Source organism: Rhipicephalus microplus, chromosome 2 (assembly GCF_043290135.1).
Source record: "Rhipicephalus microplus isolate Deutch F79 chromosome 2, USDA_Rmic, whole genome shotgun sequence".
NCBI lineage: Eukaryota > Metazoa > Arthropoda > Arachnida > Ixodida > Ixodidae > Rhipicephalus > Rhipicephalus microplus.
The window spans coordinates 144229598-144244424 of record NC_134701.1 but is presented as its reverse complement, the minus strand read 5'-3'; the positions used below and the strand labels follow the sequence as shown (position 1 = coordinate 144244424).

General features: G+C 44.8%; 1 protein-coding gene across 1 annotated transcript in view; it reads left to right on the top strand.

The window, feature by feature from the left end:
* Positions 1–14827, top strand: part of LOC119169399 (uncharacterized) — a 245478-nt gene that overhangs the window by 215122 nt on the left and 15529 nt on the right. Inside the window, exon 5 of the mRNA XM_075884077.1 lies at positions 666–827. Coding sequence (XP_075740192.1) covers positions 666–808 — 143 coding nt within the window. The 3' untranslated portion in view covers positions 809–827. The remainder of the gene's footprint in view (positions 1–665; positions 828–14827) is intronic.

Below are 14827 nucleotides of genomic sequence, written 5' to 3'. Positions count from 1 at the left end.
AAGTTATCCTAATGATTTTTGTTCTTTTATTGACACCGCGTTAATTTTTTCTGCTTGTCTGCGTGCTGGCGAATTCAACAACACCTACTTCAAATAAAAGAAATGCCAAAGCACGTGTTAGAGGCTAACTATAAAATAAACGTGCTGCAGAACTGAGCAAACAAGATCAGATCACCATAAGTATTGTGTTACGTCGACAGCGTAACGTTTTATGTGTCATGGCTTTAATAGAACTTGTTCTGAAGCCTGTATATGCACTTTACAGCGTATATAAGAGTTATGTAGGTACACATTCTGAATATGGGAAGCATAAACTTCATACGGCCGGCTGACAGGTGGAATGCTAAGCGCGTGGTTTAAAGAAGAAAGTTGCATGGGAGACTAAAGCATAGCCTTCTAGTACGATGCAACAACAATCTCGCAATTTCGCTTCAATCAAAATTTGCATTGAGTGCAAAATATTGCGATATTGTTTCAAAGATAATATTTTCGTTGCTACCAGAAAGGTGAATATCGGATGTCCTGTCTTTATGGCGAGAGCCCAAATTCTGTAAAAATAGAGATTGTTAATGTTATAACTGGTGCCGGTTAATACTTAGCTTGTATCAATGTAACCACTGCCATCTGCACAGCTACTAAATGATTGTGTCTCTGTCTTTACAAAGCGGAATATGCGAAGTGTCATCACAGAGGAGGAACTTGCAAGTCTGAATGCCCAAAGTCGGACATTGAACATCCGTATGGACGCTGTCCGACAGAACAGGAAAAGTGCTGCTTAACCTTTGGTCAAAAATCTAATCGGTGGTGAACCTCTCCTTTTTTGTTTGGTAAGAAGCATCATTTTTGTTTTTGTGAGCTATCAGAAACAAATAGTCCTAAATATTAGTTGGTACTACGCTTTTTTGGCACACCAACATGTACTTTTGTTGCATTTATTTACCGCCGTGAATTTTCTGGCCGAGGCTCCTTAGGAAATAGCTTGAGCTTTCGTCGTGGTTTCCATTCAGAACCGCTACGATAGTCTGAAGACATGCGAGACACAAAAAATGCTTTTTCAGATATTTCAACCTAGACATGCGCTAATTGAAAGCTAAGAGATAACTGTTCTTGGTGAAAATTACCTATTGAGAAGTGTAATGATAAGCTGATTGCTATAAAATTGTGCTCATATTTCTAGGCTTCTCCAGAAATGCTCCAACACAAAGGCACAAGTTGAACACTATACGTCGCAACTAATTAATCATAATGAAATGGTGTTTATTTATTTGAAATTTCTTGCAGGCCAGTTGTGAATTGTGCAAAGGGGGGCTCTCAAGTTGTTAATACTATAAATGGTGGCAGGTAATACTTAGCTTCGATCAATGAACAGGGTGCAATGAAGAAAAATAAAAGGGCTAAAAAATGATGAAAAAGTCATATGTAACACATACAATATTGATAATGCACACGAAACAAATTCATAATATATATTCATATATATATATTTATATATATATATATATATATATATATATACATATATATATATATATATATATATATATATATATATATATATATAGGTATGGGATATGGCACAACGGGAGTGTTGTCCACAAGGATAAATATATTTATTTCCCAACAGCTTCGGGAGGGGTCCTCCCTTCATCAGGGGATGAGTTATACTGACATAAACTTCCAAACTTCGTTGCTGCCGCGTCTCTCTCGCCTTGAAACATGTTTGCGAGAGTGAGAGGAAACTAGAAAAAAAGGGGGGGAGAAAAAGAAAAGAAAAAAAAAGAAAGTAAAAAAGAGGAAGAACCACTGTCAGCACTGAGAACGAAACCAACTGTCCGTGTACGTCCACATACGTTTCTTTTCACGTGCTCTTCAGTTCTCGACGTGTGCCGGGCCACCCAAGATTGTCGCCGCGGTGCCGGGTGGGTCCGTGACGGCGTGCGTAAAGACTATATATATATATATATATATATATATATATATATATATATATACATATATGAACACATATATATTATATATATGCTTATATATAGAGAGAGAGAGAGAGAAAGAGAGAGAAAGGGGGAGATAATATTGTATGGAAGAAGATAAGTGCTACTCAGAAAGGCAGAGGTTATCACTCAGTCTGTGGCGAAGAAGACGACGTTCGAATGGCTCGTTGCACAGGCTGGTTCCACCATTACCACTTGATTTGTCGTGACCGCGCTCCTGTTATATAAAACAGTGCCGCTCTAAAACACCTAGTTTTAATTGGTGGAGGTGTGGGGTAATGCATAATTCTGGTATTCTGAAACGGTACGTTTCTTAGTTGCTACTATGTCTATGCACGACAATGAGAAGGTGGCCGCCTCGGCTCCAAGTACTACAGCTCCTGTCTGTCTCGACTCCTTTCAGCGACGCAATCCATCTACCTTCAGTGGAATCGATGACAAGGACGTAGAAGACAAGCTTGACGAATACGACCGGGTAAGCAAGCACAAGAAGTGCTTGCTTAAATATTATTTGACCGACGTAGCCAGTCTGTGGTACCATGATCGCGAGAGAGACCTTCCCACCTGGTAGGCCTTCCGAACGGCGTTTGCGGACTTCTTTACCCGACCAGCACTTCGCAAACTACGGGCCGAAGAGCGCTTGCGTACTAGGGCTTAGCAGAAGGGTGAAAATTACACCAGTTATATTGAAGATGTGGTCGACCTTTAATGGCGTGTCAACTCGGCATGACAAAAGCCGAGATCAAACACATGTTGAAACGCGGGACTGATGACGCATTTCAGATGATTGTCGCCAAGAGCCCATAAGCAGTAGCGGAAGTGATCCAACTTTGTCAGAGCTATGACAAGCTCTGCAAACAGCGTGACACCACTCGTCATGCCAGCGTGCCATGTGCAACAATCTTCGCTTTAACTTCGGCTGGCATTGCTGTAGTACACACCACTTTGCTTCTCGAGATGAAGCAATTTGTACGAGAAGAGGTCGCACGCCAGTTGTCCATCGTGCCTTATACCTCCGAAGGTGCCCTATCTACTTTAGTGCTATCAATACAGTGAGTCGTCCAGGAGCAAGTGTCCGAAGCGCTACCAACAGCTGACGCACCAGCTGTGGCTGCTGCACTGGCCTATGCCGAAGCCGTGAACGGAACCCGACGTCCACTTGTCGTGAACACCCACGTCTCTTTGTTGCGAACGCCTACGCCCATGCGCCCCTTTGTCGTATCGCCTGAGCCTATGCACCAGGCTGCCCGTCAGGTCTTCCTACCACCAGTGCCAGACTTTCAGAACCTTTGGCGCGACAACCACACCATATGCTCACGACAACTGCCCCATATGCTTTGCCTGTGGAATTGCGGGTCACGTGGCGTGGGTTTTTCCACGGCGTGAGTTTTCCCTGTGTGATGACGTCCGGACCAACCCTTATGATTTCCCACCACGACCTCAGCCTGCTGTATCTGGCGAGCCTGCAACCATGGACTCATTTCCACCTCGCCGGGACTTCAACAGACACCAGTCGCCTTGACATCAACGTTGTTCTCTTTCCCTATGCCACGTCGACTTCACCCTGTGCCTGAGGAAATCTTGGAGCCGAAGTTCCGGGGGCAAAAACTGCGAATCTTTTGAATTCCACAAGACATTGTTTTTCGCCGTCTGACGTCATTGCTGTCTCCGTTGAAGGTATACCCCTATTAAAAAAACAGCGTTTCCAGTGTCTCCTAGTGCGTTCCATTGCAATGGGCGATACTGGAAATGCTGTACAGTATGTCCCAGTGTTTTAAAGCGCGCTGCGAGGCACTGGAAAACACCGTACAGCGTGGCCAGTGTCTTGAAGTGCGCTGGGAGGCACTGGTTACGCTGTACAGCCTCTACCACAGACTAATAACGTTAGCGGGACATCACAAGAAACCAGGCTTGATCGGCGCACTTTCTGTAACACTTCATATTAAATCGCAAGATGCCGAGCGTAAAATTTACCGAACATCTTTGTATTCCCATGGTATTCTCTTCCATGCGCTACACATATATAGCTTCAGTTTTAGTTAGGCAATGGATGCGAGTACGCTAAAGCATTATTATGTTGAGCGCGTGGGTCAGGAGGGCTGCAAGGATCTTGCTAGAGAGACCAACGAATAGTGTGTTCCTGCAAGAGGACAGGGAGGCACAGAACTTATGCGTCGTGTTTTAACGACGCTTGCTCTTTGGGGCGGGGGGGGGGGGGGCAGAGCGAGGCATGCGAGAATTTCGGGAAAAAAGGCTCCAGCCCACCGATAGATCGCCCCTCCCTCCCCTGGCACCGGTGCGCTTTCCTTGACGTTTTATAGAGTTCCGTCAATGTATTTCATAAACAGCATTCATAGAACTGATAATTCGCAACACAGTATGACATTAGTATCAGTTTGATAATCAAGACCAACCTACTCAACAGTGAGTCATTGCGACTCGAACAGTAGAAATCCGCACGTCCCCGGCGGCACCGATCCGCTGATATGCCCAATCTCGGTGTTTTTAGCTGCTGATTTGTGTTGTCGATAGTGAAAATATGACCGCTCATATGCCACTTATGATTTAAACTACAGTTTACCAGCTGTTAAACTTTTTCTAAGTGTTTGTCTACGATATACACAGCAACCGTGGAACAAGAAGTACGGCCCGAAGCCAGAGGGTCGTTTCCGCTATAGTGAACTGCTGCGGCTGTCGTACGCGGAACGTAATTGAGGAGGATAGAAAATACTTCCAAACTATCGAGGAACGAAACCAACGTTGTTCAGTGAGCTGTGCATATGGATGCTACTTTCTACCTAGGTATGACTAACGGCATAGCGAGTCACTACGATTGGCGTAACGCATCAGCAGCTACGCTAACATGCTTTGCGGTAAAACGTGCGAGATGAATGTGATCCAAGGCAACCCGCCAAAAATAGGTTAACAATCACCTATTTGTTTGCTGCGAGCAAAAAAAGACAAACACTGGGTATGTAAGCAATAAAATCAAATTATTTGATACCTAAATTACTTTTAACGCGAAGAAAAATACTTTCATGCTCGTCTTTCAAATTTTGTGTTGTGGGTAGCGTGTCAGGTTCGGGTTGTGTGATGTGTAGGAGTAGTAGGTTGGACTCCTGCTCAACTAGTTTATTTTTATTTATTTTTTATTTTTATTTCTTGCGCCTATGTTTCAGCTTTATTTACCATGTGCACATGACCAAAATTTTTATAAACAGTTTAAAAGCCAGATTTTGGGCGATAATAGGTGTCCTGGTGTGAAGCGCCAGCGTGCCTTGTGCAGCGTCACACTGTCCCAGTGTCAGCGCCACACTGGTCCAATAATCAGGTATGGCACTGAACCAGTGCCACTGGTTTTCGCGATAGGGACTTGTTTTTGCCTTGGTCGCTACTGGCGCCGCAGTGTCTGTATTGACTGAGAAACTTTGCCGTCGAATAAAAAAAAAGTCCCAATGCCTCTTCACGACTTCATTTTGAGCATTGCGAGCAAGCAACGAATGCGCCCTTTTGCTGCGTTATTTATACCATTCAGTTCGTAGTGCTCGCGCAGTGTTCTCATGACATTATATTAGGCGGGGACTTTCTCTTCCCTCATTATGCCGTCATCGAGTGTGCTCGCACCGAAGTGGAGTACTCGCCGTTATGCGATGCTGCTTTATTCGACTCGCGTGCAAAACTTTTCATTGCCGCCGACCCTTCAAATCTCCGTTCTCATCCGCCCTAGTCCCGCGTTCCTGTTACGTCTCTGATGTCACAACCGCTCTTTTTACGCCTTTTTAAACCGCTGCCGCCGCAAGTACTTCCTGATTCCTTTCGTCGTTCTGAACACTCACGATAGATCAAGTGCAATTTATGTTTCAAATCCGTTTCCCTCGCCTTCCAAGTTACTGTGCGAAGAGTGCTTAGACTTTGCCGATGACATTGATCCTTCGAGTGCACGTGCAGTTTCTGACCACTCGGCTACGCTACCTATTGGCGCTGTTCATTGCTCCACGTCACCCTCTTTCCTTCATTTACCGACGTAATTTCGCGCTGCATCGACACCAACCTTACGCCCCAGCAGCGCACCGACATCATCGCCCTCCTCGAGTGCTTCCGCGCCAGTTTCGACCACCAGCAACTGACTTTGGGCCGTGCTTCTGCAGTATCTTGCTAAATCGACACTGACCTTTCCTCTCCTTTACATCAGCGTTCATAATGGGTATCGGCATCTTAGCTTCATATAATCGCGAAACAATTAGGTGACATGTTGAAGCGCAGCGTTATTGAGCCCTCTAACAGCCCGTGCGCCTCCCCAGTTGTTCTATTCAAGAAAAAGGATGGCTGAATAAGATTTTGCGTTGACTACCACCGGTTCAATAAGAACACGCGCAAAAATGTTTACCCGCTACCTCATATATTTGATGCCCCCGACTGCTTACAAAGCGCTGAGTTCTTCTCGTCACTAGATCTGCGCTCAGCGTATTGGCAGGTTCCCATGGCTGAGGCTGTTCGCTCCAAGACGGCTTTCGTTACCCTCGATGACTTATAAGAATTTAAAGTCATGTATTCGGGCTCCGCAATGCGCCTTCCACTTTCGAGCGCATGACCGACAACATCCTCCGTGGCCTGAAATGGCAGATATTTCTGAGTTATTTAGACAATACCGTGATATGTTCAAGCGACTTTTCAACGCATCTTCAGCGCCTCCGCGCAGTGCTCACTCGCTTCACCTCTGCTGGTCTACAGCTCAACCTGAAGAAGGGCTGCTTCGGCGCTCGAAAACTCGTAATTTCGGGCCATGTTGTATCTAGAGATCGCATCCTTCCGGATCCGACAACACTCCATGCCGTTGCAGAATTTTCTAAGCCGAAAACCTTAATAGAACTTTGCAGCTTTCTTGACTTATGCTCATATTTTCCTCATTTTAATCGAAGCTTCACCTCCATCATATCACCTTTGACGAACCTTCTTGCCGGCAACAGCGACCTTTCTAGCTGGTTGTCTGCTTGTGATGATGCATTTGCCACACTCCGCCACCCTCTTACGTCACCTCCAATACTGCGGCACTTTGATTATCTTGCCCCGACAGAAATGCACATGGATGCTAGCGAAGTTGGTCTCGGTGCTGTGCTTGCCCAGCATAAACATGGATTTGATGGGTACGTCGTCCGATACGCCCACCGTGCTCTGAGAAAAGCAGGGGCACACTATTCAGTCGCAGGATAAGAGTGTATGGCCATCATATGTGCATGCGCCATAGGCAAGTTTCAACCCTATCTTTATAGGCGCCCATTCAGGGTGGTTACAGATCATCATGCATTATGTTGGCTTTCCTCGTTAAAAGATCCCACCAGCCAGCTCGCCCGTTGGGCGCTTCGGCTACAAGACTACGACATTCACGTTGTTTACCGTTGTGGACGAAAATATTCCGAAGCAGACGCCTTGTCCCGATCACCTCTACGATGGAGTGACAAGTCGCCATCTTCGCCTGCCCCCGACGTATCTGCACTTGGTGTCAGTGACATGGAGCAACGAAAAGATCCTTGGATCGCTTCACTTGTCAACTTGTGAAGTCGAACTACCTCGCAAAACAACCCTAAAGGTACGCGCCGTCAAATACAGCACTTCGTTATCAGAAATGGTTTGCTACCCTACTGAAACGTTCCGTATGCGATATCCAATAATTCCGTATGTTTTCGTAAGAACCTCACGGAAATGTATGGAAAATATATCGGAAACATATGTATTCTTTATGGAAACATATGGAATTATTGGACTCGCATATGGAACGTTTCAGTAGGGTATACAGACAGAATTTTCTCTCCGAAGGACGCCAATGGCTCCTGCTCATTCCCGGACGTCTCCAGTCAGACATATGCACCCCCTTTCACGCCGACCCACAATGCGCCCCGGCTGGAGCGTTAAAAAGATACACCCGCCTGTCCCACCGCTACTACTGCCACGGAATGTATCGCTTTGTTCGTCGCTTCGTTCGTTCCTGTATCGCTTGCCTGCGCCGGAAGAATCCCACTCCACCTTCTAGAGCTCCACCACAAACCTTACCTTGTCCTGTCTGATCGTTTGACCGTGATGGTATTGATCTGTATGGACCTCTTCCGATGAAACCGGCTGGAAATCGCTTGGTTTTTCTCGCCATCGGTCACGTTACGCGCTACGCAGAAACTTCACCACTCTCTTTTGCGTCAGCAAGTGACGTCGGTCGTTTCATATTGCATCGGATAATTTTACGTCACGGTGCACCACGCGAACTCCTTTGTGACCGAGGATGTGTGTTTTTGTCGGACGCCATCAAATCGCTTCTCAAAGAATGCCAAGTCATTCATCGCACCACCACCGCGTATCATCATCAAACTAATGGCATTACAGAATGATTCAACCATACATCAGGAGACGTGTTGTCAATGTACGTCGCATCCCATCACCCCAACTGGGACAGTATTCTCACTTTTGTAACATACGCGCATAATACTGCGGTCCAGAGAACCCCTGGTTTCTCTTCATATTTCCTCCTTTATGGTCGCGAGCCCTCTTGCACACTAGACACCATCCTTCCTTACCACCCCGATGTTGCTGAGTGGACGACAGTGTCACAAGCTGCTAAATACGCGGAAGAGTGTCGTCAGCTTGGCCGCTCTGTCACTATTGCGGAAGAGCAACGCCAGAAACACCACCGTTACAGCCTGACGCCTCCAGCTTCTCATGCATTGCATGACCTTGTCTGGCTTCGCATCCTTTCAACTAGCCATAGTCACTCAACGAAGCCTACGTCCAAGTATAACGGCCCTTACCGGGTTGTTAAAAAATATCATCCGTCAATTACATCGTGGAGCCGCTTGAGCAGCCCTATGATCAAAGACGCCGTGGACGTCAGACCGTCCACATAGACCAGCTAAAACCGTATTACAATCCCTGTATTGTCTCCTGCCCATGAGGACGTCAACAGGATGGCTCTTATCCGGAGGGGAAGAAAATGTAGTGAAGAAAATAAGTGCAACTCAGAAGGGCAGAGAGTATCACTCAGTCTTTGAAGAAGACGACGTTTGGCTCGGACGTGTCGTAACCGCTTTCCTGTTATATAAAAAAAGTGCCGGCTCACTATATATATATATATATATATATATATATATATATATATATATATATATATATATATATATATATATATATATATATATATATATATATATATATATATATATATATTCAGCCAGACTACGTGCACTGCAGGACAAAGGCCTCTCTCCCGTTTCGCCGGTCAACTCGATCATGTGCTTGCTGCTGCCATTTTACACCCGCAAACTTCTTAATCTCATCGGCCCACCTAACCTTCTGAGTCTAACCCACTTGCCTTCTTTGGGAATCCAGTTAGTTACCCTTCATGACCAGTGGTTATCCTGTCTTAGCGCTACATGCCCGGCTCATATCCAATTCCTCTTCTTAATTTTAACTATGATATTTTTAACACCAGTTGGTTCCCTGATCCAATCTGCTCTGTTCTTGCCTCTTAAAGTTACACTTACCATTTTGCTTTCCATTGATCACCGTGTCATTCTCAATTTAGGCTGAACCCTCTTTGTAAGACTCCAGGTCTATGCTCCGTAGCTAAGTACCGGCAGGATGTGGCTGTTGTATACCTTCCGCTCGAGGGATAGTGTCAATCTACCTGTCATTATTTGAGAGTGCTTGTCAAATGTCCTCACCCCATTCTTATTCTTCTAGTTGCGTTAATCTCGTGGCTCGGCTCCGCGGTTATGACCTGTCCTAAGTAGACATAGTATTTTACAACTTCAAGTGCACTATCACCTATCTCGAAGCGCTGCTCTCTTCCCAGGTTGTTGTAAATTAGTTTCGTTTTCTGCAGACTACATTTAAGACCTACCTTTCTGGTCTCCTTGTCCAACTCCGTAACCATGTATTGCAATTCGTCCTCTGAGTTACTCAGTAGCGCAATCTCATCGGCGAAGCGCAGGTTATTAAGGTACTCTTCAATAACTGTTATGCCTAACTGTTCTCATTGTAGGCCTCTGAAAACTCCATTAAATACGCGGTAAGTAGCATTGCGGAAATTGTATGCCCGTGCTTACACCATTCTTGATCGGTGTTCTGTGGCTTCTTTTCTAAAGCACGCCCCGCCGCGGTGGTCTAGTGGCTAAGGTACTCGGCTGCTGACCCGCAGGTCGTGGGTTCGATTCCCGGCTGCGGCGGCTGCATTTCCGATGGAGGCGGAAATGTTGTAGGCCCGTGTACTCAGATTTGGGTGCACGTTAAAGAACCCCAGGTGGTCAAAATTTCCGGAGTCCTCCACTACGGCGTCTCTCATAATCAAATGGTGGTTTTGGGACGTTAAACCCCACAAATCAATTAATCTTTTCTAAAGCACTATGGTAGCAACTGATACCATGTACATTTCTTCTGGGATGTTTATATATGCTTCGCCGAGGCTCTGATTCCGCAGTGTCTGCATAACTGCTGACATTTCTATTGAATCAAATGCCTTTTCGTAGGTTATGAAGAGTATGTATTGGCTTTTGGCTACATTTTCAGCGTTTCTCTATAAACAGATAGATAGTATGAATGTAGTCGATTGTTGAGTAGCTTGTTCGAAATCCTCCTTGTTCTTTTGGTTGATTGAATTTTAATGTTGTATTAATTTTGCTAGCGATAGCCTTTATGAAAAGCTTGTTAACTACGGAGAGTGAGCTCATCGGCCTGTATTTCTTCAAGTCCTTGTCATCTTTTTTTATTATAATTTTATAATTTTAGATTATGTTAGCAGTCTACCAGGATTCTGGTACTCTTCCTGTAAAAACACCTCGTAAACAGGGTGGCTTCTTTTTCTAGTACACTTTGTCCCCCACCTTTCAGCAAATCTGATGTTACTTGATCCTGAGTGAACGCTTTGCCTCTTTGCATGTTCACCAAGGCTTTTCTGACGTCTTCTATCATACCTGGTGCGGTGCCACGAGGCTTACTGCTAGTTCGTAAATTAAGGTCGTGGTGGTCCTGGCTACTGAACAGATCGCTGGTAAACTTCTCTGCTATTTTAACTATCCTACCCTAATTGGTAGTTATTGTCTCTTAGTGCATACATCCAATTTATGCCTATCCCGAATTTTTTTTACTGCTTTGACGCTTCTTGCATTGTTCAGAGCTTGTTCAGTTCTCTCCAATTTATGCTTTCTTACATCGGATACCTTGCGCCTATTGATCAACTTCGAAAGCTCTACCAACTCTATTATGTTTTTTGTACTTAGGGCTTTTATGCTTTGACGCTTCTTAATGAGATTGTTCGTTTCTAGTGAAAGCTTGGCAATGTCCTGGCTAAGTAACCTACTTTCAACTTTCTGTACACACTCCATAGTGATACTCGTCAGATTATCACTCATTGCATCTACGCTAAGGATTATTTCCTCGATAAGAGCCGAGTACCTGTTCTGAAGCAAGACTCCGAATTCCTGTACTTTCCTTCTCAGTGCTAGCTCATTGATTAGCTTCTTGCGTATATTGGCTTCTTCAAGTCCAGGCGAATTTTAGACCGTACTATTCAGTGGTCACTGTATCGTATCTTGCCAAGCATTTCCACATCCTGCATGATGCCTGGGTGTACACTCATTAAAAAGTCTATTTCGTTCTCATGTTCGCCATTAGAGCTCCTTCATGTCCACTTACGGTTCCCTCGTTTTCGGTAGAAGGTACTCAAAATCAGGAAAATATTACTTTCTGCGAATTCTGCTATATCTCTCCTCTGGCGTTTCTAGTACCAGTGCCATATTCTCATACTGACTGGTCTCCAGCCTGTTTCTTCCCTACCTTTCCATTGAGGTCTCCCATCAGAATAGTACACTATGTTTTTCCCTTACTTATTGCTTATTCCACGTCTTCGTGAACTGACGCATCCTCATTGTTCTATGCAGGCGCGTAGGCCTGTGCTACTTTTATCTTGTATCTCTTATTGAGTACAATTACGATACCTTTGTGCATGCGTTCAAGAGCAAAAGATGCACATCTGGACCACCACTCACACATTTTTGTCTAGAGCATTTGGAAAACTGCTACAAAGGTCATCTTCATATTTACACTAATGGCTTTGTTACGTCTACATCATCCGCCTGTGGGGTCTCGATTTCATCTGCAAATGTCACCATCTCTGCTATTGTCAATCACTGCACCTCATCTACAGCCACTGAACAGCCTGCACTGCAGACTGCCAATAATTACATAGTGGACCAGACAGCCGAGTCCTGGGTCATCTTCACTGACTCAAGAGCAGCGCTGCAGTCGCTGAGGTTTTCATGCACACAGGACCAACTCGTCATGGACATCAAACCTCAATGCAAGAAAGCCTGGGACCTCCATCATCACATTGTTCTGCAGTAGATACCAGTCCACTGCGGAATACAAGGCAACGTCCGGGCTGATGACGCTGCCGAAGCTGAACATGACACTTCAGCAGAAATTGTCTAGATGCCTTTCTAGAGGCAAGACAAAGCAACGCTAGTGTCGGCACATGCCTGGCGCCTCCAGCGATTCCTCTGGACATATCCTAGCCAATAGTAAGGGCCTCTGCCCAAGATTCATCTATCGTGTGACTTCAGGATGCCATGATATATCAACAGGCAAGATGAAACGTGTTTAGACCACATCCGAACAAACGCTGCATATGTGGATTACTTCAGGAACAAAATTGATCTGTCGAATTCAGCACTTTGTGCCCAATATAACGTCGCTGAAGGCATCAATCATGTCCTCTGCGAGTGTACGAAATACGCATCAGAGAGACAGTCTCTGAAGTTAGCCCAAAAGTACAATAGACACAAAATTGGAGTTGAAAAATATTCTAGCCACATGGCCGAACACCTTCAGTGCGTCAGACACAACAAAAGTGCTACTGACATTCTTACGGGTCAGAGGCTTGAACGAAGCACTGTACATAGTGCAGTGCGCGTAAGTGAGTTCATGTGTTATGTAACTGTTATGCGTGTATGTACTATGTGTTATGTGTTTGTCGTTTATATTATTATCATCACCTGGGAACTGGAGTAGCCTGTCACGCGAAAAACCAGGCACACCAATCCAGCTTTCCATTAAAATACCTCTCCCTCTCTACCACCATTTTAATAATGGTATAGTATTCTTTTGTAGCCACCTATGTTTCTGTGAATAAGGAACAACATTCCCAATTTTCTTCTGTTAGCCAAGCCCCGATAGCAAAGGACATGCCCATTCTGTAGCACTGTATAGGCGTAATTCCTCCCAACTTCACTGATCCCTAATACATCCCATTTAACACCCTTTACCTCCTTAAATAGTGCAGCTAGACTTGCGTCGATAAATAAAGTTTTGGCATTAAACGTTGCCAAGTTCAGGATCCAGTGATAGCCTGTCCGGTTCCAGAGATTCTCAGCACTCTCTGCGGCGTTGAAGATCTGACCACCACCGTGGTAAGTTTCTTCGCAGCTGCTGGGGACTGAGGGCCATAAGTTAATAGACGTATGCATGTGGGAGGTTGTGGCCATATACTGCACCAGAATGGCCAATCCATTTCTGGTGAGGGAGTGCGTTACCGGGTGAGGCCGCACCCCACGCCTCGTATGTCAGTTCCATCACCACGCAAATATTTTATCTGGTTGTAAACTGCGCGGCACCGTGATTCGAAGCCATGGACCTCTTGCATGCGAGGCGAATGCTCTGACCACTACGCCACTCCGCGTCCAAATATATATATATATATATATATATATATATTTATATATATAGACGATACTAGACGACTCAACATTTTACGAACGCCTCCCAGGTGATCCGACAGACGAATACAAACGTATCGTATCAACAGAACTAAAGAAATAGTTGGATGCAGAAAAGATAACCAACACTGACCACAAACTGATGCCTGCAGCATACTCTCGTCCAGGTTGCTTCTACATCCTCCCGAAAATTCATAAACCCGGTAACCCAGGTCGACCAATCATATCAGGCATCGGTACAATAACTGAACCCATATCAGGGTACGTGGACAAACTAATAAGCCACATTCCTTGCATCCTCGCGTCGTACATAAAAGACACCATACATTTTCTTCGAGACATTGCATGTCTCCGTGTGCCGAAAAACTCGTACTTGGTTACTCTTGATGTCTCTTCATTAAATAGAAATATTCCTCACGATGACGGCATAGCTGAATTACAAAACATGTACACAAACCATAAGCAATCTAACACCCCAGATTTCTCTGCCCTTGCAACTTTGATGAGGATGGTCCTCGAAATAATTTCATTCGAGTTTAATTATTAGAATTTTCAACAAATCAGCAGGACCGCTATGGTCACCAAAATGGCACCTAATTATGCCAACATATTTATGGGAAGGCTAGAATCTGAATTTATTGCACAAAGTTCCTTGAAAACAATGTTATACAGAAGATACGTAGACGACATCTTTCTTATTTGGACCCACAGCGAGGATAAACTTCTCAGCTTTATCGACACTTATAATGATGTATATCCGAACATACACTTCACACACACATACTCGCAAGTTACCGTAAACTTTCTTGATGTTACCATAATGATAGAAGAAGAGAAGCTCTCTACAACCCTATATCGCAAACCAACGGATCGACAACAATACCTTCATTACCAAAGCGATCACCCACGCCACTGTAAAAACAGTATTCCATACAGCCAGGCTCACCGGTTTAAGCGAATCTGCTCTAGAGACGCTGATTTTGACACGAGTTCACAGAGGCTAAAACTTATGCTCGAGAAACGAAAATACCCCCCCCCCCCATGTAATTAATGACGCTGTTGAAAAAGCGAGAGAACTAAAGC